Source organism: Citrus clementina, unplaced genomic scaffold, assembly GCF_000493195.1.
Source record: "Citrus clementina cultivar Clemenules unplaced genomic scaffold, Citrus_clementina_v1.0 scaffold_2, whole genome shotgun sequence".
Lineage (NCBI taxonomy): Eukaryota > Viridiplantae > Streptophyta > Magnoliopsida > Sapindales > Rutaceae > Citrus > Citrus x clementina.
Genome location: NW_006262688.1, coordinates 23976741 through 24001732, shown reverse-complemented (window position 1 = coordinate 24001732; position 24992 = coordinate 23976741). Strand labels below are relative to the sequence as shown.

The window sequence follows — 24992 nt, the reverse complement described above, 5'->3', positions numbered from 1 at the left end:
ACTCTGTCCCTCTCTCGTACACTAACCACACACACACACCTACCAACTAAAGTTTATGATTTCTTCATTATGGCCTTCTCCACTGCTGTCCTTGTCAATTTTAGAGAATTTATGCTACCGCATATTCAAATTTATAGTTTCTCTATTATAGTCCTCTTCGACTCAAGGCCCGATTCAACCACTATATATGTTGCTATTTCGGCAACTAAATACTACTGTATAGCATAACATTTGAATTCTATAATTTATGAACTTTTACACTAAAAAGTGATTATTAATTTATTTTTATTTTAGGTAAACCTCAATGGTATGCAAAAGGATTTTATTAAAGAAAAAAAGAAAATGACACTAAGTTAGGGAACGTAATGAATCTTATACCCTTATAAAAAATAAACAAACCAAAACGCAAACCTAACAATACATGGAATAGAATAGTAACAATAATAATAATAGCAGAAACCTGTGTAATAAAAGTTACTATTTATTTATATCCAAATAAATGCACGCATTGATCACAAAGATACTAGTAATATAGAATGTGAAATTAAATTACTAATATATAATATCAAAAGTTGACAGGTTGCAATTGCTCAAATCTCAACAGAGAAATGGGGCAAATTAATTTAAAGATAAATTTTGATTCACCTCCATCCAGAATGGTAATTTTTAATTTAATACGAAAGATTTTAAAAGCATTAATTTATTTTTAATAATCGTTAAGAAGATAAAAGAATCATTAATACCTCTTTTTATCTCCTAAAAAAAAAACCTCTTTTTACTTTTTTAAATAAAAATAAATTAATATTTTTAAAATTTTAGAAGATAAATTAAAAATATGGAGATAAATTAAAATTTGCTCTTAATTTAATTGCAGAGGTATGAAAAGAAGACTTATCTAGTTGAATTTTATTTATGACTGGTTGCAGCTTTCAAGCTTTAGGTGGTGGTAGGACCCAAAAAAAGCTGTAAAAATTGTCATGGTTGTAGCAGACTGTACAGTGTTTGGATGGAACTGGGGGAAGTTGTACTTGTACTTTCAAAAGTGAAGATTTGCACCCCTTTCTTGTTAACATATTTCACATTTCACACCCACTACAAACAAAACAAATCCAACCAATATTTATTCCACTCCTATTATTATATATATTTTTGAGAATAGCTGATTAGACAAGAGCATGCTATACCAGTCAGATTCAGAGTCATCTTTTTTACCTGCTTTGAAATACATTCACATGTTTTTTTTATTAAATAAATAAATAAATAAAAGTACACATATCCTGATCAATACAATAAATTTAACAGACCCAACTCTTATTTGAGGGGAAAAAAAATATCTAAAATAGATTAAACTGTTTTGAGTACATAAATTAATAAAAAAATCTTATACAAAAATAATTTTAGTAATATAAAATGATTATGGAGGTTGGGAGGTCAATTGAATTTGAATGTTCAAAGAAAATTATGAGTTATTTATCTAAAAAGGCAAAAAGATTATGGAACTTTCTTTGACTGAGCCCCTTTCCCAAGTAGGTCACCGACCAAATAAGTTAAATTAATTGTAAACGACGATTATCCAATTGCATGTATACTGAAATTTTTATCTTAGCTGAGAAGCTAATGTATGGCTCCTTTTAGGTTTGGTCATGAAAGTGGCAAATCATTAGAAGTTCACTTGATTTCCTCCGCAGGATTGGGCTTTGTTGGTATTTTTTAAGTATTATTGATCAAATTCAAAACCGGCATTACTTTTTTTTCTATATTTAGATTTGAAACAACAAAATAAATTGACCATTGTTGACAATCATCACAAATCATATGCACTCTCTTTTGCGCACAAAACATGAGGGACACCACATTCACGCTTGTTTTATTCAACATCTTCTGGTCCATTACCATGAGAACAAAATCTCAAACTGCCAATATTTTCCTGCAACATTAAGATACCGAATTTAGAGCAAATAAAAAAGTAGCGTCATATCATTGGCTTTTGCAAATTATGGGTATTAAAACTTGTTTATGTGAGAGATAGAAGAACTACATGAACCGGAGAATTCCAACACCATCACATCATTATACTATCATCATCATATTACATACTACCATAATGTTGTCGTACGCCTAAAACTTTCTTCATGAATTGATGCCAAAATTTGTGCATTAAAGTTTGGTGCATTCGTATTAGAAAATTATCTTGTATCACTATAGGATTACCTTTATATGCTTAATGTATGTATATGCATATTATGAGAAGTTTGGTTTCTCATTTTAACCAATTTAAACGTACCCAATAACTAAAAGCATCTGTCACTGTACAAGTTGAGAGAGCCAAAACGAAGGTGAAGGATGTTATAAAAGAGCCGAGGAGTACTCTTGTTAGAGCTCGATTTGCATGTATGTTTGGTGAGGTGGCATCACGTCCCTATATGTCAATGCATTGATTTTTTTATCCTTCATACAATTGTGCCAAGCGTCACAATTTCATTAGCTGGCGTCTCACAATCCGGTCAATCAAATCCTGACACATGGCCCGTTACCCACAATTACTTGTGCACCTGAAACATATCCAAGTTAAATTACAAATAAATAAAATGAAAACATTTGTTACCGTTTCAACCGAGCCAGCCACCATCTCATTGAATGTTTAAAATTGTATATTGTATTCACAATATAATAATGATAACCCACAAAAGTGATAAACAACTTTTAATGCCTTTTTCTTTAAGCGCTATTCTTGAATCTTGTCTTCAATATTTCTTTTAAAATATAATCAAGACGATATTAGGAGACTGAAAGTTGGACCAGAGAGAGAAACTCGTTCAAAAGAACCTGAAAGAACACTATGCACAAACGAAAAACTCAGCGGTTCTCCACATGGAACCTGAAACTAACTCTCCCCGCCGTCTTTGCAGGGCGGGAAAAAATAAAAATGAAGAAAAACAGAACCCTCCCTTGAAGAGAGAGAGAGAAAAAAAGAAAAGAAAAGAAAAGAAAAGAAGAAAAACTCTATAACGAAAAATAAATGAATAATATAATTGTCATAACACATTAATTAAAGTTTTTCATTGTCGATATATATCTCCAAGAAACCCAGAGAGACACATCTTTTGGGTCCCTCGCTTGGTGTCTTTATCTACAACTTTTTGTCGTTGTTCCTTCGTAGCCCCCCATTTCTCTTCTTCTTTTTATAACTCATGTCATCTTCTTCATCTTCTTCATCTTCTTCATCTTCTTCATCATCTTCAGAAGATGGCAATGGCAATGGCAATGGCAGTGGTGGTGTTGGTGGTCATTATGGTGCAAGAAGAGGAGGTGATTTTGAGGGGCCATCATCTTCAAGGCAAAGGCGACGTGCCGTTAATGAAGTGTGGCCTGAACCTTTCGTTGAGGCCCTTGCTGCCCAAGTCGCCATTGAGGCTTCTCGCTCTGTCGGCCGCCTTGCTGCCGCCGCTGCCCTGGCCAATGTGTTTCAGGTATGTTATGTTATATGTTCTTGCCCTAGTAAAATTTTTTGATGGTTAAAACTTTAATTTGTTTGTTGCCTTGAAATAAGGTTATATTAGCGATGATTTTGTTAATGAAATTAGAAAGATATTATTCAAAGAAATGGACAAATTAAATCCTGCTTTAGTCAACAAGTTGTTTTGGACTTTGCAGTGTACTCAAACATAATAAATTCCAAAATTTAAATATTGATTTTATTTTATTTTTTGTTTTTTCCTCTATTTGACAAAATTCAAATCACTGGAAACGAGTTGAACGGATGCTGGTTTCTTGTACGTGTATAATATTTTCGATTTACATAAGCATCCAAGGAGAAAATTTTGTTCCTTGCAAAGGCTTCACCGCTTTTTGATAAATGGGTCCGTTTCTAACAAAATTTATGTCCCTTTCAGGTTTGAGTAGTTTTCATTTGGGCAATGTTAGTTCCTTGAGTCTCCTTTTTATTACTTTAGAAATGTCTATTTTTGGACCCCTTTTGAAATCTTGAAGAAAAGGGCTCTTTTTTGTATTTAAATTTCTTTTTACTATTATTTTTGAATTTTTTCCCTTTCTTGGCATGATCTTTTTCAAGCTTTAAAAAATAGAAATCCCATAACTTTTTGACTGAACTTTCCTAGCAATCTAGCTAGATATAATCCATTTGAATGCTTTTCTTACACTAAAATGCAGATAGTGAGACCTTGAAACCTACTTTATTTGAGCTCTTTTGGCAAGCAAGCATGTAGGATACAGCATAATTGAAGGAAATATTCAGACTCAGTTCTTGTTAGCCTATAACTTTTCTATATATGTTAACAATAAATAGATGTAGGAACTTTTGCCTTATATCATCTGTTCTGTAGATTAGCTCAGGGTGCTCTTTAAAAGTACAAGCCTGCATTGCTTCATGCTTCTTTGTCATGCAATAAATGATGCCTTTAATTTTAGAATTCTTCTTCGAATGAAATTTTTAGTATTTATGTTTCTGGTTAACTGCTGGGCATAAGGCATAGAACACAGTACTACTTTTGCAACCTTGCATTTTTAACTTGTTAAAAGCCCACCTAGCTTTCTTTAGGTCCCAATTCTTCTCTTCATGCATCTTGAGTCAAAAGCCAGCATGTGCATAACCAAAAAGCACATGGAGCCCAATGCTGGCACAGTAAGCTCCTGTCTCCCATGTCACCTCAGAGATAATGTCATCTAATCTTCTCATTCTGATCGCATAATTAAAGCCAGGGGCCAGAACCAGCACCCCTTGGTGACTTCTGTTTTGTTCTCTTTTAGTTTGTTCGTTGCATACACTTGTAATAAAATATTTTAGAAAAACAAAAACCAACATAGCAAGGGCGTAAGGGCGTGGGGGGTTATGGGGAAGCAAATACAGAGCAAAAGCAAAGCCAGAGGGAATGAGGGATGTTGGAAGTGGAAGCCATAAGAAATGAGAGTCAAAGAAAGGCAGAAAAAAGGCAAGTTGGGTGATAGATTCTTTGCTTTTAACGAGACAGACCTTTGCCAAGCCTTTCTTGGAAATGAAAGAGAGATTTAAAAAAAAAAAAAAAACACGCTTGTATGTTTTATGTATCCTATGTTCTATATATATATAATAAGCTTTAGCTTTCCATGATAACAACTCTAGAGAGCATGGACCACAGATAATAAGCTATATAATCTTTTTGTCCTCTTTTCTAGATTCCTCTCATCGAACAAGATGAAACAAATCTCCTCTCCACTTTCAAGTTTCATCACAACACATTTTCTTTGTACTTGAATGTGTACCTTTTATATGAATCCCTTTTAATAACATGAATTGATGAACAAAAACAAATGAAGGAGCTGTCACAGTCCCAAGCTATATATAAGCTTTCTCCCTGATGGTAGGATTTATGAATCGAGTCAATGACGAGAGGGTGGGGTGGGGTGGGGTGGGGTGGGGGTGTGATTATTAATTTGTACCAACCAAGTCACTGCTGCTTGTACTAGTACAACAAGTCTATAGGTGCTGCTACAAGACAGAGACAAGTCTGCATCAATTCCATCTACTTCGATGTATCAATATCATCATCATCTCTCTTCTTCTTTATTTCCTTTCTGACTGACTGACTCAACTGAGCTCTTTCCTCTGACGACATCCAAAAGCATACACATCTTTCTCTTTTCTCAGTACTGTCTTTGTCTTACACGCCTACTACCTCTACTCTGCTCTCTAGTCCCTAGTCTCTCCTGCCTCCCTGGCAATGGCTCCAGGCTCTACCTTCAAGTTTTGAATTTTTCAAACATTTAATTTAATTTTATTTTACAAGCCTTTACTCACATAGTCACGTGGACTATTCTCATAGATCTTTAGATTCATGGGCTACGGCATACATCTGCTTTCTTCCCTTAATACTCTCATGTCGGACTCCATTTAGTAACTGTAATATTGCAGTGACAAAACATTGTTCACTATATTTAGTTTTTAGTTTTACCATTTGCAAATATTTAATTGCTAGCTAGCTAGGAAGCAAATGGAAATGGGTCTAACCAAAAAAAAAAAAATGGAAATGCGCATTTGAGAAATTATTAACAATAAAACGAAGAGATTGTGCCAAATAGATGCTTACTGTACAGTCGGTACCCATATAATATTTGCATATCTTTTCTTTTTACCAACCCCATGATTTCAAGATCGAAGACCAAGTTTAGGGACCTATCTGATTATATGGATTAACTATGGCCTTATATGAGAAATTGTATAATAATAGGGACTCCGAAGTCTTCACACGAAAAAAAATAACATTTTTACTTATCGAATTCCACAGTTACGTGCATGCATGAACAATCTCATGGGTGTGTATGTGGCGTTTTGTTTGCATGCAGGTTTGTTCCACGTGGCGAGCAGTTTCACGCTCTGATCTTCTCTGGCACCGTCTCACTCGACGAATTTGGGGCCGGACTAACCTCCTGCACGCCACGTGGCGAGACGAGTACATCTATCGCCACCGAACGGCCCAGAATTTCCGAACGCGTAGATACACCCACTTCAATCTCTATTTCGACCCCTCTGACGTGGACAACCCCGACGGTCTGACGTGTCGCTGCCTCACTCTGTCCGACCTCTACCTCGCCTGCGGCTTCGCCGACGGCGCCGTCCGCCTCTTCGACCTCACCACCCGCCTCCACATCAGGACCTTCCGGCCCCAACACAGCGATCGCCTCGGCCAGTTCTCACGTGCAGTATCGGGCATAATATTAACGGCCTCCCAACTCATTTTCGCCACGTTGGATGGGGACATCCACGTGGCCGTCATTGATGACGTGGCGAATGAAACTCGTACGGCCCACTTTGGTAGCGTGATGGACGACGGCGTTTTGATCGACTTTACTGGCTGCTCACGGTACTGGGTAGGCCTCTACGCGGGGCTAGCGGGGCGGGCCTTCCACATCTGGGACCGTCAAGCGGAAGAAGTGTTCGTTGGGGGGGACTTGACAGACCATAACACTGTGATGGGATGGCGAATGCTGACCGAGTTCACCGAGTTCGTGGGGCGAGTAAGGGTGACGAGTCATGAGTCTGCCGTGGCGTGCACGAGCTCACGTGTCATAACATTCGATTTAAGAAACCAAGGGATGGTATTGGGTGAGCGGGGGTACGGGAGAGGGATATATGTGACCTCGGTTGACGTTAACGCCGAGGCGTACATTGTAGTAGAGAATAGGGAGTTGGAAAATCAAAACCGCAGACTGGCTATTGTGCGCCGGGTTGACACGTTTGAGGAGGTGTGTAGGTTTAGTTTGAGAGCTGACAGGAATGTGAACGTAATGGGTTGCATGAATCAAGGGTACGCGCTGATGTGCGTTGAGGGAGTCATAAGGGTATGGGAAGTGGAGGGAGGGGAGTATATGTATAGTTTTAGGGAAAGAATAGGAGAGGAAGTGATTGCGTTTGTGGGTGATGACAGGCACGTGGCAGCATCATGCGGGACGAATATACATTTGTGGGATTTTGGGGCATAATAGATCTCAGTGCGAAACGGCCAAACGGAGACAAGAGAAAGGGATGTGTCAAGTGTGTACTTGAAAATGAATCAGATTATGGGAGGTTTTGGGGGCCTGGGCGTGTGCGGTAGAGTAGAGACACGCTGTTTTTGGGATTTCTTAGGTTTGGAATTGTCAATTGTGAATGTGAAGTAACTTTGACTTTGACTCTCTAGGGGACTGAAACTTGTTGCTATTGAAATGGTTAATTTGACTTTAACATTGAATTGGAACCAACATCTGAACTCAACTGAACTCAATGGCCCCACGTTGACAGTAGTCGTCTTCCCCTATTTTTGTTTTTGTTTTTGTTTTGTACACTACTTCCCCACTCGCCTATGCCCTCTTCTCGTTTGACCAAAGCTTCCGTAGATCGATTCTCTATCTTCGAGCTGCGCTTTTTTTTTTTTTTTTTTTTTAATGTACGCAAATGCCTAACCGTTTTGTGGTTGGTCAGTTCTATGGTGGGTACCGTAGTATTTTTCACTTAAATTGCATGTATGTGTATTTTTTTTTAATTAATAAAAAAATAAATGCATTTCTCAAAAAATTGGACCTTAAAAAACCGTATTATATTTCAATTAATAAAAGCATGAGTTTGTTCGTTAAAAAACCAAAAAAAATTGCTTTGTTGGCAATGATCTGATCCTTTAGCAAGTGGTTAGAATATCAAGAGACCGAAGTAGCTCGGTAACTATTTACTACGTCATGCCCTGATAAAAAGTTTTTGTTGGTATCTTACGCACGCTGTACTTGTCTCTGTGTAATTAAATACGTTTTAGCTGTAAAGGGAAACTTGAGCTCCAAAGCCACAAGCATGCAGCACCTGCAAGAATTGCTGAGAAAGAGAATCTTAATTTTGATTCTTTGAATACAGGTTGCTGAAGTGACTAATAAATTATCGCTACCTACTTCGAATCTATGACTATGACTAGATTTTATCTGAGTCTTCAGGAACCCAAATAAAAAAAAATTTAAAAAAATTTTACTGTACAACTTTGGTGTACATGCATTTTGAAAAATGAAAGAGAGATGGAATTAGGATGTGTGTGATCATGCTTGAGCAATTCCCTTTCTCACAAGCATATCATATACCCTATCAACTTTATTTGGTTCAACCTTGAACAGGTTATGAGCATCCGATTTCTTGCTAACGTTGCCCTTGTATATCTCTACCGATAAGATCTCCAACATTTTGAGATAGTGTGCCGGTAGTATCTTAATCTCACCACAGAGTCGTTTCTCCTGCATAGAACATCAATAGATCCTTCAGTCAAAATTTTAAGCTTTGTAAAACACAGAACAAACCTGATTCCACAGAAGTTGATCCATTCATACAACGACTATATTTTAAGAAACAATGTGTGATGTCCCGCATGTTTCTGGGCATTTCACTGACTCACTGACTATTTGACCATGAAGACATAGGACATAAGGAACAGAGTCCTCACAGTTTCAGAAAGTAGATCGGCACCCACAAACCCAGAGATGTCCCAGTCTTCCAGGGAGCTAGCAATAGTTGAGTATGAATCATTGCCAAATGGCTGTAAACTGGTGGAACCCCTCACAACTCCACGAGGGCTGACCTCAACTTCTTTGAGACTATTTGGCCTCTGCAACACTTTACCACTTGGACCAGCCTGGCCACTTTCCTTCACTCTCTGGCCATTTTCCTCAGCTTCCTTCTTCCTCTTCTGTTCTAGAAATCTATGTGCCTCAGAGGATGTACGACAACCAGCAGCTTGTGCTTCCTGCATATTATATTATTGCGAATATTACAGACCTCAGCTCACTCAGTGGATAATTATTCTACATGCATAGGCCGGTAGATGTGCATTTTAGTGAAATGAAAATCAGGGAATAATTTAAAGCATTAAAATGAAAGGCTTAATGTCAAACATAAGAACTAGGGTTGCAAATCGCTTTTCCATTAAAACCAATAGAACAATTGGCTATAATCAAGATATAGACATATCAACCTGTGTCCAACTTGATATCAAATAAAGAGACCTCAATAGTAAATATTAATAAGTATCATTTTCTATTCAACTTTAGATCCTTCTACTGAGCTATACCAACTGACGTTAATTCTGTACAGACAATCAGCTATACTGGCATGAAGAGGTTTTTCTATGCCTACAATCACCCTTACACGGTAAATGTGAAGTACAAACAAACCTGAAGTTCTTGTATTCTTTTGACAATCCGATGTTCTTCAATAACACTCTTGAGCAACTCCTCATGATCTTCTTTTGAGTGGAACCGCATGAAGACCTTGTATTGCTGATATATTTCCCTCTCTTCGGGTGAGAGATTCCTCTCAAATGGATCAGGGAATAGCAAGTTTCTTTCAAGTATGAAGTCCTTCCTGCGTTTCCTCTCATCAAGCCTATCATGTCAGAAGTCCAAATGCATTATAGTTATGGACAAAGAGAACAGTATTGAATATCATATTAACATAGAGAAAAAGGTAAAAGTAGCTCTGTTATGTTATTGCATACTTGTCAAGCTACCATAAATGAACAGAAAAGAATTCTTAAAAACTATTCTGTGGTAAGCACCTCTTAGGGACTAACAGTTTAAGAGAGTACAGGCATGTAACTTAAAATATAATAACAAAGCATAGATATACATGTGGCTGAGAAAATATGAGCACACCCTTGCATTGATGCCTTACTCTTCAAGTGTATCTGATGCTGTTCTTTTTTTCTTTTTTTTGTGGGGGGGGGGGGGAAGAAGAAGCATCTACCTTTACTTAAACTAGGATTACTGAGTTCACATAAATGAAATTTCCTCATATAGCTAAGTAGGTCTCAGAAATTTAATCCATGACGGATAAAATAATGCTTTTTAAATGAATAGTTAGTGACTCGATTCCACTATTCATTTTGATTTTCATCTAAATACAACTAGAGTGTCAAACGTCTGCATGGATTTCCATCCACAACTCAACGCATCATTGTATTCCAGGACGTATACATTTCCAATGAACCTAAATGACAAATTTTCACTTTTCCTCAACTGTTCTATTTCTGAAATTCAAGATAAGAGTAACAAACCTGTCCATAAGCCTTGGACACAGTATCTTATTCCTAAAACATGCAAATTCATGCGAGTACATAGGTACCTTTTTCCGTAAATACGCAGTACTCTCAGCTTCAATTCACGCTCAGCATCAGTATCATTTTTATTAAATTCCATATCTGCCAATAAATGCTCTGCATCATTATCGTATTCAATCTCAAATTCTTGTCTCTTGAAGTTATAGCCACTCAACTCCTTCATAGACGGCCTCTCATCCCCAGATGTCCTAAGTTTTTTCTCCCCAATGCTCCTGTCTGACTGAGGTTCTGCAAGCACTACACAATAGAAAACCATCAGGCACTTACCCTGAATACGAAATATAAATGACTTCTTCACCGATTCAGTATGATGACTAAACACATTATCTATTCAGTCCTTACGGCCTTGCTTCCAACAGAATCCCATGTTAAGTAAAATATAAAAAGCATTGTCATCGTGGATTCTGCGCATGTTAACGTGCCTTGAAAACGGATTTTGTGGCAAGGCAAATTATAAATTCAGCCTAGTTTGGCCTAACTAGGTAAGCAATGCTTCCCATGACTGAAGCCAGTCACACATAAGATTTAAGATGATTACAGTGAACTGAAAGGTACCCAACGAAGTGTCACACTGTCAACACAGATATAAATTATGTGAGCATACCTTCCACTTTAACACTCTCCTTTACTTGTGTCATGTTTGAGGCCTTCTTAAAAGAGAATGCATTGCCATTGCTTGGATCAATGGAGTTTACCTCAACTGAAAAGTTGAAAATATGTCACTGAATATAATTTATCAATTGCATATTTGGACCCATAAAAAATGAATAGAGAAGTTCAATAGATAAATTTTTCTAATAAGCAATAATGGTAATACCAGTAGTTAAGCCAGATGAGGATTGACGAGTTGTATCTTCTTTTCTTGTCTCGGGCCTGATCAAGCACATACAAAAAAAATAAGAAAACAGAAACAGAAAGTGGATGTGGATACATATCAATTGTAAAACAGAGAAGGTATTTTTACTTCATTCTTGTAGAGAAGGGAGCATCTTCTTTCTGCGCCAGCTCAGCAACGGTGGGAAGTTCTGTGGCAAAAGAAAAGTCAAATAAAGCATCCTGGCTCTATACACACACACACGCATAAACATATATAATATGCATCTTATGGCTCCATGCAGAGCATTCATGCCAACAAATGTAATTAAAAGCAAGTAAACCATATTCATAGAAACGGGAAAGAATCTACTGACAGACTTAAACAGTTATGCATTAGGATCAATTCACAAGAAGCGAATGTGAGGCTATTCTTGAACTGAAACTGCCAAGAGTAATAAAATCCACAAAAACGCAAATTAACCACCTAGAAAATTACCCAAGAGTGGTGCTGTCAAAATATTGGGTATTTAACCTCCATGTACATTCTCATTTTAATATAATCTACAACATTCAGCTTCTATCCTCAAGGTAAGAACGGAATCAGTAGAGAACTAACCTTTCTTGACTTGTTGATGCTCCTTGGCCATAGCAAGGAGCTCTTCCCTGTTCTTTCCCATTACATGAGACAAGTCCTACGCCAACAATTCATCAGGAATATTATTAGTACAATACTGTTATGGTATGTAGGTGTGTGTGACAAAATTTATAGTGTAATACTTGCATACCGGCAGAGGAAAGCATGGGGAATTCATGTATATAGCATTATAATGGTCAATACACTGTGACTTGCTCTTGGTCCCGACATGTTCTGAAACTTCACCCCAATTTCCGAATCCATACATCTCAATGCCCTAAAAACAAGACACAATCACCCCTAGCCATCAAATGAGATGACATGCAAATTCACAAGGACTATCAGCGGATTTACTCCAAATATTAAGTGAATAATCAGAAAAGTTTAACTCATTTATAAACAAATAGAAATACCTCTAGAAGTAAAATCTCTTCATCTGCATTCCAGTCTGGACAAATAAGTGGAAAAGACAAATTATCCTGTTGGAAAGCAATTATGTAAACATATCAAACAAGCAATTACTTTGAAGTACTTAATATTTCCCATTTTTGCTGATATCTTATATAACCAAAATACATATCGACAATCATGGAGAATGGAAATTGTACAGAAACTTCAAACAAGAAACTATAATATAGGAGTCAATAACCACTGATGAGATCAGATCATTATAATGGGCTTACAATAGAAGGAATAACAAAATTAATGCAACTAACCATAACCCTATATGGATGATTGCTTTCATGCGGATAGATTTGAGCTCCAACAGAAAAGCACTCGACGCATAGGTCAAAATCCGAACACATAGCACACTTAATTCGAACCATTCCAGAAAGATCTTTGTTGCAATAATTACAATGGTATAATGCCCCTTTTCCTTCGCTCAATGGTTGACCTATGACACATTGTCAGTGAAAGAGTTAGTGGAGAAAAATAAAACAGGAAAAAAATATAGATTCAAAGCTAAGTTGATTCTTTCAGCTACGGGATATAGTATGATTTGAAAACTTCAAGAAGACAATCATTATTATATGGAGGATATTATTAACTTTGAACCTTTCATTCTAATTGAGCTACAACTGCAGATCATATAATATGGCATATTAGAACAATAATAGACTACAAATTAGTAAAACGGGAGAAATTGGACCACATCGAATTCTGAAAGCATAATTCCAACATATGATTTATATGCTGATGACAGAGTACCTGTTGATGCAGTCTCTACATTCTCTAAGCTGGATATGGTCCTTTTCCTTTTGGACCTACTGAAAATAGAAATAGAATTTGTAAGACTGCCACAAAGATAAACATCACAAGTAAAACAATGAATTAATCTACTCCCAATTTAGTACTTTAATACACCATTGCACAACTTTTTATATCTTTCATTTGTGATTGAAAACCACAGCACCAAAGCATTTCTCAACTTCTGTACCACACAAAAAGAATGTGAAGTTGTGAATCAAATAGCTACAGATATTCTCAGAAGCCGAAACTTGTCATCTTTTCTGCGCACTCAAGGATAACAATATCTACATCCTACAAAAGGGTATTCATGAGCTTAACCAATATCAAATCTACATATATGTCAACAAATTGGTCGTCCACAATATGACAGAAATAGGACATCTAGAATGTTAAATCTACTACTCTCACCCATCTTTGTAGAGAAAATTCATGTTTATAAAGCTATTTGTTCCTCAAGCATATCACATACACTCTAAACTTATCAAATTGTTAAAAAATATTAAAAGGAATTAAGACCTCATATAAAATCTTCAAAACTGTATCTACAAAATCGATTTAAAGAATGCACTAAACCAAAGAAAAAAAACCCAAAATCGCTTTTTTTTTTTGGGGGGGGGGGGGTGGATTCTCAGATATCAATTAGCTCGAAATCTCAGCAAATTACTTCAAAAAAATTTAATAAATTGACATATGAAAAGAGTATTGCGTACTTTTGGCTGTGATCCTCATCAGCAACATGGGAAACAGCCCGATACCGACCCATTGATCCAAATCACCTGATCTCAGAAACAAGAACGCAGCCAAATGCTTATTAAATGAAGAAGAAATGAAATTTTTTACATAGATTAACGCTCCATTAAAACCAAAAAAAAAAAATTCTTCCACCAACCTGAACTCTAACGAGCTCAGCTAGGCGTCGAAATTTTAGGTTAAAAAAAAACCCAAAAAAAATTGTGCGAAAGCGTTTTGGCTCTTGAGGCAAAGTAAGTGGGGTAAACAAATGATGCCGGAAGTTCAGAGAAATTACAAGTGAGATCACAGATTATATTTTTCACTAAACGTGGTCCCTTGAGTAGTTGAGTTAGACCCAGTGAAAAATTAGTTAAAAATTAGTGATTGGACTGGAATACCCCTATATTCCTAACAAACACACGAACAAAACGAGTCCACGATGCCAGGGTGTATCTGTAATTAAAAATAAACGAATTCGAAATGGGATATGACGGCGTGGACTTGTAAAAACATTGTTGTAAAATGGTACATCTATTTGTGGTATTGAGCAAATGTAGGGACTAATAAAATAATTTTATTCATTTCCCCGCGGTTGGACACGTGTTCTTTTTATTACAAAATAAAAAAGCGCGAATTGAAACCCGTGGTCGGACACGTGTTCCTTTTTTTGCAAAAAGCGCGAATTGAAACAACTTAGGTTTTCAAAAAGCGTTTTTCTGCTTACCTATTGCTTGAATATCCTTCAATAACCACTGATTCAGTGAAGAAGCACGAGTACATAACAAATTTATCTCACAAGTGAATGTATATGGCCGTGGCCTTCTTCAAAATTTGATTATTTTCTGCTCAATTTCGTTTGTTGCGCTTAATGCCGGCCATATGTTTGTGAAATTGCCCAAGTGAAATTAACCTTTGCTGCCAATTATTTTTCTATTTCTAATTCACGGGTATCAATGTTTCGGGCTAATCATCTATGCATTTGTATTCAACCTTGATGCAGGTGAAGCAATGGTGGGACTTTCTGAGGGAGAAAAAGAATTCATTAAAGGTGGCATTGCTCAGGACCTTCGTTCTGATGGTCGCAAAAGATATACTTACAGACCCATTTATGTTGAAACCGGAGTCATTCCTCAGGTTAGAGTTTGTTAATGCAAATTAGTCTTGTTTTACTTCTGCTCATTTTTTTTAATTATGTAACGTTTACATTTAATTTTGTTTCCATGGCAGGCGAATGGTTCAGCTAGAGTCAGGATGGGGTCAACAGATGTTATTGCTAGTGTGAAGGTATGTGATGGTCTAGAGTTGAAATCTTCTTGTGATATGTATGTTATTGTTTTGTTTGATTGAGTTTGTATGCAGGCTGAACTTGGAAGGCCAAGTGCCATGCAACCCGACAAAGGAAAGGTTGCTATATTCGTTGATTGCAGCCCGACTGCAGAGCCGACATTTGAGGTTGTGCTCTTTGATTCTACTCCTCTTTGAGTATCATACTACTTTGTTGATAATGGTCATTTGCAAGGTTGTAAATGTTGGTGATATTCTCTAGCTCAGGTTATTTTGTGCAACAGTTTGGAGATATAATTAAGTTGAATGATTAATAACATTGGAGATAAGAGTTATTGCCCATTAGTTTTCTCTGTGACCATGCTAATGTGTAGGGCGTCATTCTTGATATATAATCTTTACGTTGATTATATTCTTGGCACTCCTTGTGTCTATTTAGTTTGACATTTAGTATGGTGTTTATAGCTCTATGATGCAAGTCTAAGCCCTAAGTTGATTTTCCTCACACATATGCGACTTTAATCTGTACAGTGATTAACAACTTTTTTAGATGCTATGATTTGTTTTTATATCTTCTCAATACCTTTATCTTGTCTTGTTATTTCTGCTAGTTAATTCTATGTACATTGTACACAGGGTAGAGGGGGTGAAGAACTGTCTGCAGAGCTCTCAAGTGCTCTTCAGCGTTGCCTTTTGGGTGGTAAAAGCGGAGCAGGTTTGACTCGTGAATGCTTTCTTTTCATTGAAAATCTAAACCTCATTTTTTAGCCTTTCGATAGGTACACTTCTTGGTATTGAATGTTGTACTGTTATTTTTGGTCTTGCTATTTCAATTTATTATGGTTTTGTCCTAAATTTTTTCAGGAGCTGGAATTGATCTCTCGTCCCTAGTAGTTGTGGAAGGAAAAGTTTGTTGGGATCTTTATATCGATGGCCTAGTTATTAGTTCTGATGGAAATCTTCTGGATGCTTTAGGTGCTGCCATTAAGGTACTTTTGTTGTCACACCAAGTAGCTTTGTCATCTCATATAAGCAAATATCCAAAATGGAATGCCCTGGCTATTGATGCTCTATGTCCGATTGCTTGCTTCTAAACATTTTAAGCCTCTGATTGGTCAGACATTGAGTTGCTCCGTTTTTTGGGCTGCTTCTTCTCTTTCTCTCTCTTTCTTTCTCTCTCGCTCTCTTTTCTCCTTGAAATTTAGAATCCTTCCACTTAGTTGACTAAGCCTGCTGAGTTTGTGCCGAAGCCTAAGTGGTTATCACTTTTATGTTAACTACAGGCTTTTAACAATTTCATGCATGTATGCTCAAATGTTCTTTGCCACAACGACAGAAGTTGTTTGATCACCAATGTTCTTAACGAATCATGTAGAGATACCTTTCTTATAGCAACGATGTGGTTATTTCCCTGGTGTGAAAACATGATATTAATTTATCAATTCTCTATTTCTTTCCAAAGGCTGCTTTGAGCAATACAGGCATCCCAAGTGTCCATGTTGCAGCCGAGGCTGCAAGTGATGAGCAACCAGAGGTGGATATAAGTGATGAAGAATTTCTGCAGTTCGACACATCTGGAGTTCCTGTCATTACTACATTAACAAAGGTACCATTTCCTCTAATAGTTCATAATTTGTAAATCTATTTTAACCTTCAATAATATTTGCCCTTCTCTTTTGTAGGTAGGAAAGCACTATATTGTAGATGCTACCTTGGAAGAGGAATCCCAAATGAGCTCAGCAGTTTCTATTTCCATCAATAGACAAGGGCACATTTGTGGCATGATCAAACGTGGAGGTGTTGGCCTAGATCCAAGTGTCATTCTTGACATGATATCCGTTGCTAATTTCGTAAGCAGGCAGTTAATGGACAAATTGGACTCTGAGATTGCTGCTGCTGAAGCTGATGAAGAAGAATCATGATGTAGTCTGATATGTCCAAACTGGTTGGTGTAAACATGACCTCTTCTCTTATAATTTTGTTTGCATACTAGTTTGAAATTCATCGGAACAGAAACTCAACTGACATATTTTAACCACATTTGTGAGAGCATGCTTTTTGAAGTTTATGAGATGATAACGTGTAAGCTTTTTAATTTAAAGTTTTATTGTCATGATTTGTATTGAGACAACAAAGCCTTTGGCGGATCATTTTTTTTTCTCTGAATTTCATGCCGCCCCTTCATAATTCTTTCTCCAGGCCAAAAAAATTCTCATTTTTTCATAGAAGTCAAATAAATTATCTTTGGTACTTCGCCACTGCCGGTATGTGCATTTGATTGAGCATCTAACCCTCCTACAAAAAAGATATCCTTAAATTTTCGACAAAAGAGCCCTGCCAAGAGCATTGGTCCTAGTACCTAAAAAAATTATCAAGTATATTGTACCCTAATTAATAAAGTTATATCATTTATTACATAACAATCTTTGAAAATACTAAGGGCTAAGTTTTTAATTGTCTCGGCACTTAGGTAGTGTTTGGTTGGGAGGAGAAAATGTAGGAGATGAAAGTAATTTAAATTTCTTTTTTATTTTTATTGTTTGGTTTGACAAAATGTATAAGAATTTAATTTCCATTAGAATTTAATATCCATCATAATGTAAAATTTAAATTCCACACTAAGTAGTGAAGAATTTAAATTCCTCTTATATTAGAAACTAAAATTTTCAAAATTACCCTGCATCTTTTTAACTTATTTAATGCCATTAATAAATATTATTTATGATTTTATTTTATTAATTTAATATTATAAATGGACCACTGCCGGACCATCGTTGGACTTCGTCGGAATGTTGTCGGACCACCGTTGGCTCTCGTCGGAAAAATCGTCGGGCCTCCGTTGAAACACTGTCAAACCTGCCGGAATGTCACCGGATCACCGTCAGACATTGCCAGAATGTCGCCGGACCACCGTCGAACCTCCACCGGACTTCCGCCGCTAGTCACCGGACCGCCATTTTATTTTATATATATATATTTTTATTACTAATATAAATAGATTAATATTTAAGGTAAATGATAAATTTGTCTAAAAAATAAAATTATAATTCATTTCCTTATCAAATTTTATATCAAACCAAACAACAAAATTTAATTTCACTATTCTTCTCCATTCCTTTCTTCTCCTTTCCTCTCCATTCCACTATTTTCCTCTCCTCCATTTTCTTCAAACCAAACATGACCTTAGGATATAAAGCAGAAATCCTATTTAATTTTTTAAGTCTTTACTTTAGAAATCGGTTGTGATATTTTGCCTAAACTTGATACATAAAAATTTATCTCATAAATGTTGGACAATAGCATGGGGAGTTGATATTTTTAAGCATAATTTTGAACAGAACATATTTTGAAAAAAATGAAAGATCATTAGTGATTCAAACTCTTCTCTGTGATTACTTTGAAACGATATATTGATATACTCAAAAAGATTTGAGTGAACGAGAAATTAATGCTCAAAGTATACTCGTTGACTACACTTAATAAAGTACAAGCTATAAAAACTTTCACAGCTACTTAAATTTGGAATTAATTATGTTTTTAATTCGAGAATTCATTTTTTTTACATGTGTTTTAGTGTACTTGAGCTCAGGCACGACAAAAGTTTGTTGAAAATAAATTAGTGTTGCGTTTATGTTATTTGTTCTCTTTGTATTCCAGCAGACAAACTTTATTAATTTTTTGGCACCAATCAGAAAGAGTCAAATATGTTTTAAAAAACTAGAAATTCTACAATACATATGATGTTTCATGTCATCTGATGATGTAGAACTATTAACCAATAATTTTTTTACGTGTGTCAATTAATTTTTAATAATTAAAAGTCAAACAATTTCCTCCCTTTCTCTCTCTTTGCACTAGTTTCAAAAATTCTTCTTCTCTCTTCCAAATTCCAAGAAAATTTAATTTATTAGAAATTATAAAAATAATAAATTGAATAAAGTGCCTAGAAAGAGCCTGATTTCATCCTCTTTCTTCCCCTTTACAACTCCATTTCCCCTGCAAAAAAATGCAACAAATTTTCTTCCCATTTACAACTCCATTCCCCTGCAAAAAAAATGCAACAAATTTTCTAATTAAGCAAGTGGCATGATTTTCTAGGGAAATGGATTTGTGAATGGGAAGCAAAAGGAGCATCAAAACAAGATTATTTTTAAATTTGCAAAGTGAATTAAGGTTGGGTGTTATCATACTTCAAACATTTGCAGAAGGAGCTAAGAACCATTCACTAATTTTTTCTTTTGCCCACCACCTGTTTGTTTAATGTATTGTGAAACCAGTTAAGATATTGATACTAGATATATATATATATTTGTAATTGTATGATTCATTGTTTCTTGATGGACAAACATGTGTCACGATTATATAGATTACTTGTAGATTCCGAAATTATTGCAAGTAAAATATGTATGTTTCCTTTGGTAAACATGCCCTCATGAATGGAATTCTGTTTTGAATTTTCAATAAAATTGTAGGGAAACCATTTGAAAGAGAATCATTTATAATCAACTTCAGTAAAAAAATAACCAAATGTTCAATAATTTAAAAGGCCATAAAATAGTTTTTCACTGTTGCTCAATACTGTTCCGCATGTATCAAAATATCTTTTTTTTTCATTAAAATAACAAAATGACAGCACTAATGCTAAAAATAAACTGTAAATTGAAAACTCACAAGTTTCTGAGTTAAATAGAATTTAAACAACAATATTTTTCGAATAAATTTAAGAAGCTAAAAAAAAAGTATCTAACAATAAACAGTACACTATTCTCAAGTGAACTAAGATTCTTGTACCAATAGTAAGGATTATTTGCAGGGAAGTTGAGAAGTCTTTCAAATCGGATGTTGTGACATTTCTAATTAAGCTAGTGGCAATGTTTTTCAGGAGAATGGAGATGCGAATGGGAATCAGGAGGAGCATCAAAGCAAGATTACCAAAGGCATGTTTTTGCAGGGCAATGAAGTTGTAAATGGAAAGGAGGAGGAGGATGAAATTAGGCCCTCTGTAGGCACTTTGTTCAATTTATTATTTTTATAATTTCTAAATAAATTAATGTTTCTTGAAATTTGGAAGAGGGAAGAAGAATTTTTGAAACTAGAGCAAAGACAAAGAAAAGGAGGGAATTGTTTGACTTTTTAAAGTTTGAAAATTGATTGACACATGTAAAAAAATTATTAGTCAACGGCTCCACATTATCGGATGACATGGAACATCAGATGTATTGTAGAATTTCTCTTTAAGAACACTACACGTCTCCGATTCTCTCTCTCCTATTATAGTGTTTTTTTCATTATTTTGTTTCTACAATAAACTAACATCCTACATTCTTTTGTTTCTATCATTTAATTGATGAATATCCTAATCTAGAAACTGAATAGCTAGGAAGGATCCTAACTAATACGAGACTACTTTTCCCACTTAAAAGACAATTCTTATTCCTTACTTCGGTTGACGCGGGCTTTAGGTCAGTGCCGGTGCCTAAAATAATTGATTAATCACGAGATTTTCATACCGACGTTTCATGAGTCTTTCTAAAGACCAAAACAAAATTCTCATTCTTTCTCACAGAAGGTCAGAATACATTATCTTTGGTACTTCGCCACTGCCAATATGTGTATGTGATTGAACACCAAACCTTCCTCTAGTTTGCTAAAAAAAGGGGGAAAAAAGAAAGGAAAATTTTTTTTGACTTGGTAATTAATCACGAATATTCTTTCTCATTAATCATGAATGAAAAAGATATCAATGAACGCTTTTCGTGTTTGTAAACAGTAAAACTAAAACGATTATAAAGTATGAAAGCAAGCAAGAAATTCTTTAACGTGGGTTGATGAAATTAAAGTCAGAAATGCAATTACCCCAACCAATTTTAAAAAGAATTGACTGACTCGCAATGTTTCTTCGTAGAGCTGAAGTCACCATTTGGCGGGGCACGTGAAATTCTTCATGATAATGTTAGGTTCGTTAACTAATTGTACTGGCTATTGGAAGCAACTGACTACAGCTCTTGATTACGGTACCTAGTGCTTTTGATCTGATTTATCAGCGCCTAGCCGCCAACTTTGAATCCTCGTACCTGGTAATCGATTAAATTTTATCACGAGTTGACTTCCAATAAATTCAATCCACTTGTTGTGCTGTTTTATATTAGTCAAAAAGTTTGAGATTTTGTCACTTGTTGGGTGATAGGATATACGCAATCCCCCAATTGAACGGACTTGTTAGATCTTGTTACGTTAATTTCATTTGTTTTAACAAGTTAATATTTTGGAGTCAATGCATGTCAAGACTTGTGGTTAATAATATTAATTGTTGAACTTGTAGGTGACATATCAAGTTTTAGGTTGAGTAGCTTGTAACACAATGTACAAATTGTTTTTACTTTTACTGTCTTTTGAATTCACATTTGTTCCAATTTCACCGGTTTTCATTAAATAAGATTAGGATTCAATGCTGAGCTTTTTTTTTTTGGTTGGTTGAACGCTGAATCAATTATCAATATTTATTTTGAGTTTTTATTTTTTTTTATTTCTCTTACCTAACAATTATTGATTCAGTACTCAATAAAAACTCAGCTCAGCACTGAATCCTTATCCCTTTAAATATCTAGGCCAAACATTAAACATCTAGGTCTACAGTTTGGTTGCACTAACAAATGAATTGACTAGTGCGGTTATGTATCAAGTCAAAAATAATAATTAGATAAGAACACTATTGTGTATACACATATTGTGTTTTCTTACCATCTCAAAAGACCAAAACTAATATATATACACACACATGCAAATGAACATAGAGCCATAATTAGCACATCAAGCACAAGATCGATCAATGGATTCTTCAACAACCCAAATACCTCAATTACCATCCTTCCCACTCCTCTTAACTTCTCTTCTCTTCTTCTTAATGCTAGTTAAATATTGGAAGCAATCCGAAGGCGGCAAAGGCAAGCTGCCTCCAGGTCCAAAGCCGCTGCCCATTATAGGCAACCTGCATCAATTATCATCCCATGGCCTTGGCCTACCACATCATGCTGTGACAAAATTCTGCAACAAGTATGGCCCCGTGATGAAACTACAGCTAGGCCAACTCGTCGCCGTGATCATTTCATCACCCGAAGCAGCCAAAGAAGTGTTGAAAACAAACGAGAGCAGCTTCGCGCAAAGGCCTGAAGTGTATGCTGTTGAAGTAATGTCATACGATCACTCCAGCATTGTGTTTTCGCCCTACAATGACTACTGGAGGCAGCTCAGGAAAATTTCCGTCCTGGAGCTCTTGAGCGCGAAGCGAGTCCAGTCATTTAAATCAATTAGGGAAGATGAAGTGTGGGATCTTGTTGAATTTATTGCCTCGTCCGAGAGGCAGTGCATCAATCTAAGCAAGCATATCTTCGCTATGACGAATAACGTGGTGTCGCGAGCAGCTTTTGGGAAGAAATGCAAAGATCAGCATGATTTTACAAGGTTGCTTCAGGAAATTATGCAACTTGCCGGAGGGTTTGATGTTGCCGATTTGTTTCCATCGCTTACGTTTCTTCGTTCTTTGACTGGGATGAAGCCTGCGCTGCTGAAAATTCAGAAAAAGATTGATAGGATTCTTGAAGACATTGTGGTTGAACATCAAATGAAAAGAAAAGATGCTGCTAGCGGCATTAATGCTGAAAAACCTGACGGGGATGATCTAGTTGATACGCTCTTGAATTATGCTGAGGCGAATGACCACGACATTGATTTTCGCCTTACAATTGATCAAGTCAAAGCTGTCACTATGGTAAGATCTATATTTAATTACATATTTCCCTAAAATTTGGACCAATAAATGCCCCTCACGTATTGCTCTGTTTTGCTGTAAAACTGTACATAAGCAATCAAGAATTCTCTAAACTAGTATAAGGTTGTCAGATTTTTTGTGAGCGACATTTAATTCGGTTGGTAAAATCTCTTGAGTTGAAACAAGAGATTTAGCATTCAAATTCTGCTACGATGAGTGAAAAAATGTTTTAGTTACCATATGCTAGGCTAAAGTTTAAAAAAAAAAAAAATTGTTAAGTATTTTATTTCAGGTTGCACAAATTCCTTTTAACATAGTCAATCCAACTCTCATATCAAATGTGTAGTTAGACTTAGAAAAATCAGTGGACACTCATGCTGCGTTCAAAATATTTTCAGGATATTTTCTCAGCAGGGAGCGAGACTTCAGCAACATCAATGGAATGGGCAATGTCAGAACTGCTTAAAAACCCGAGAGTAATGAAGAAGGCACAAAAAGAGATAAGAGGAGCATGCAAAGGAAAGAGCAGAATTGAAGAAGCAGACATTCAAAAGCTTGATTACCTGAAAGCAATTATCAAAGAAACATTCAGATTACACCCTCCAGGTCCATTGATTCCAAGAGAAGCAAGAGAAACTTGCGAGATTAGAGGATACAGAGTACCAGCTAAGGCCAAAATCCTGATTAATGTTTATGCAATGGGGAGAGATCCAGCAATTTGGAGCGATCCTGAAAGCTTTTATCCAGAGAGGTTTGAAGGTTCTTTCATCGACTTCAAAGGGAACCACTTTGAATTGCTTCCATTTGGTGGAGGAAGGAGGATTTGTCCGGGCATTTCATTTGCTACTGCAAATATTGAACTTGGACTTGCTCAGTTGCTCTACCATTTTAATTGGAAACCTGGAAATGGGATCAAACTTGAAGACCTTGACATGGGCGAGAATTTTGGGATGACTGCTAGAAAGAAGGAGAATTTGCTTGTGATTGCAACCACTCATATTCCTTTCCGAAAATGAGGCTCTTTCCAAAAATCTCCATTTTGAAAAATAAAAATTTTAAGTAATACAACAATGTGTTGCTTAATTATGTGTTTTTGTAACAAGTGTAGGTATTGGATATGCCAACAAATTTTAGTGCCTGTTCAACCTTTTATTTCATTAATATGTCCGTTTGAGTTGAGAGGGTTACAGTGACACCAATAAAGTTTAAAAAAAGATGCAAATCATGTTTAATTTCTATGTCACTACGAAACAGTTCACATGTTTATTCTTTGTGCTATTAATTTATGTTAAAATTTAGGTATATACAAAATTTAGTTGTTTTTTTAGTATCATATCCTTTCTTTCTTTTTTTTAACGCTGTTCAATTAATAATTAAAAAACAAAAGTCACAATCAAATAAACAGTTGTAAGGTGGTAGAAAAATGAAAACCATGCGAAATAAATCTGTCACCAACACGATCCTTTAATTCTTTCTTGTTAAAAGAAATGAAAAAAAAAAAAAACCAACATCACTTAAACAGAGGTGGGAAGCATTGGATCTGTATTATACAGTTTCTCACTTAATCAGGGTTGTAATGGAAGCAGAGGTCTCGTATATCGTAGTTGCAAGATGGAGATATAATTATGCGTCTGCACGTCGAAGAAAGAATGTGATTAGAGGCTTGTTAACCGATGAGGGGGAGTGGGTACAATCTGAGGAGAGCCTTCAATCTGTTATTGGGAGATTATTTTCATAGACTTTTTTCTTCTTCAAAGCCGAGGTCAGCTCTGTGGGATCCAGTGTTGGAGAATCTGAATACAAGAGTTTCAGAAAGATATGAATGAGGAATTGACTTGACTATGGGCTTCATAAGTGACAAAATAGGATCTGCCGTTAGATTTCTAAT

General features: G+C 35.9%; 4 protein-coding genes across 8 annotated transcripts; 3 read left to right on the top strand and 1 right to left on the bottom strand.

Moving 5' to 3' along the window:
• Nucleotides 1-3191: 3191 nt before the first annotated feature.
• Nucleotides 3192-7476, top strand: LOC18052047 (transcriptional regulator STERILE APETALA). Its single transcript, XM_006447714.1, has 2 exons — nt 3192-3470; nt 6340-7476. Exons 1-2 carry the CDS (start codon nt 3192-3194, stop codon nt 7474-7476), a joined length of 1416 nt encoding a protein of 471 aa, XP_006447777.1.
• Nucleotides 7477-8259: 783 nt separating this feature from the next.
• Nucleotides 8260-14284, bottom strand: LOC18052046 (transcriptional adapter ADA2a). Of its 3 annotated transcripts, none has more exons than XM_024191326.1 (14): nt 14210-14284; nt 14031-14096; nt 13279-13334; nt 12786-12964; nt 12483-12548; nt 12221-12346; nt 12052-12127; nt 11584-11644; nt 11437-11492; nt 11224-11319; nt 10625-10856; nt 9676-9886; nt 8949-9248; nt 8260-8742 (listed from the first exon to the last, which is right to left on the bottom strand). In XM_024191326.1, exons 2-14 carry the CDS (start codon nt 14081-14083, stop codon nt 8551-8553), a joined length of 1704 nt encoding a protein of 567 aa, XP_024047094.1. In that variant the 5' UTR covers nt 14084-14096; nt 14210-14284; the 3' UTR covers nt 8260-8550. The 3 variants fall into 3 exon arrangements, with proteins under 3 accessions (XP_024047094.1, XP_006447776.1, XP_024047093.1); XM_006447713.2 differs by having other exon boundaries at nt 8261-8742; nt 13279-13337; XM_024191325.1 differs by lacking the exon at nt 14210-14284 and having other exon boundaries at nt 8261-8742; nt 13279-13337; nt 14031-14195.
• Nucleotides 14285-14695: 411 nt separating this feature from the next.
• On the top strand, nt 14696-17409 carry LOC18052045 (exosome complex component RRP42). 3 transcript variants are annotated; one of them, XM_006447712.2, is made up of 8 exons: nt 14696-14856; nt 15053-15186; nt 15280-15336; nt 15412-15504; nt 15973-16051; nt 16201-16325; nt 16799-16942; nt 17019-17409. In XM_006447712.2, exons 2-8 carry the CDS (start codon nt 15061-15063, stop codon nt 17256-17258), a joined length of 864 nt encoding a protein of 287 aa, XP_006447775.1. In that variant the 5' UTR covers nt 14696-14856; nt 15053-15060; the 3' UTR covers nt 17259-17409. The 3 variants fall into 3 exon arrangements, with proteins under 3 accessions (XP_006447775.1, XP_024046993.1, XP_024046991.1); XM_024191225.1 differs by lacking the exon at nt 14696-14856 and adding an exon at nt 14863-14951; XM_024191223.1 differs by lacking the exon at nt 14696-14856 and adding an exon at nt 14873-14933.
• Nucleotides 17410-22162: 4753 nt separating this feature from the next.
• Nucleotides 22163-24266, top strand: LOC18052044 (premnaspirodiene oxygenase). Its single transcript, XM_006447711.2, has 2 exons — nt 22163-23104; nt 23503-24266. The coding sequence occupies exons 1-2, from the start codon at nt 22166-22168 to the stop codon at nt 24118-24120; spliced, it is 1557 nt and encodes a 518-aa protein (XP_006447774.2). The 5' UTR covers nt 22163-22165; the 3' UTR covers nt 24121-24266.
• Nucleotides 24267-24992: the final 726 nt, after the last annotated feature.

Excerpts from the sequence above, each read along its gene's own strand:
- LOC18052044 (XM_006447711.2), top strand. The coding sequence starts at position 22,166 with ATGGATTCTTCAACAACCCAAATACCTCAATTACCATCCTTCCCACTC. Across the intron at positions 23,105-23,502 it reads AAGTCAAAGCTGTCACTATG|GATATTTTCTCAGCAGGGAG; the intron begins GTAAGATCTATA and ends AAATATTTTCAG.
- LOC18052045 (XM_024191223.1), top strand. Across the intron at positions 15,187-15,279 it reads AAACCGGAGTCATTCCTCAG|GCGAATGGTTCAGCTAGAGT; the intron begins GTTAGAGTTTGT and ends TTTCCATGGCAG. Across the intron at positions 16,326-16,798 it reads CTTTAGGTGCTGCCATTAAG|GCTGCTTTGAGCAATACAGG; the intron begins GTACTTTTGTTG and ends TTCTTTCCAAAG.
- LOC18052047 (XM_006447714.1), top strand. The coding sequence starts at position 3,192 with ATGTCATCTTCTTCATCTTCTTCATCTTCTTCATCTTCTTCATCATCT. Across the intron at positions 3,471-6,339 it reads CCCTGGCCAATGTGTTTCAG|GTTTGTTCCACGTGGCGAGC; the intron begins GTATGTTATGTT and ends GTTTGCATGCAG.
- LOC18052046 (XM_006447713.2), bottom strand. The coding sequence starts at position 14,083 with ATGGGTCGGTATCGGGCTGTTTCCCATGTTGCTGATGAGGATCACAGC. Across the intron at positions 12,549-12,785 it reads ATCATCCATATAGGGTTATG|GATAATTTGTCTTTTCCACT; the intron begins GTTAGTTGCATT and ends GCTTTCCAACAG. Across the intron at positions 10,857-11,223 it reads GGAGAGTGTTAAAGTGGAAG|TGCTTGCAGAACCTCAGTCA; the intron begins GTATGCTCACAT and ends TCTATTGTGTAG.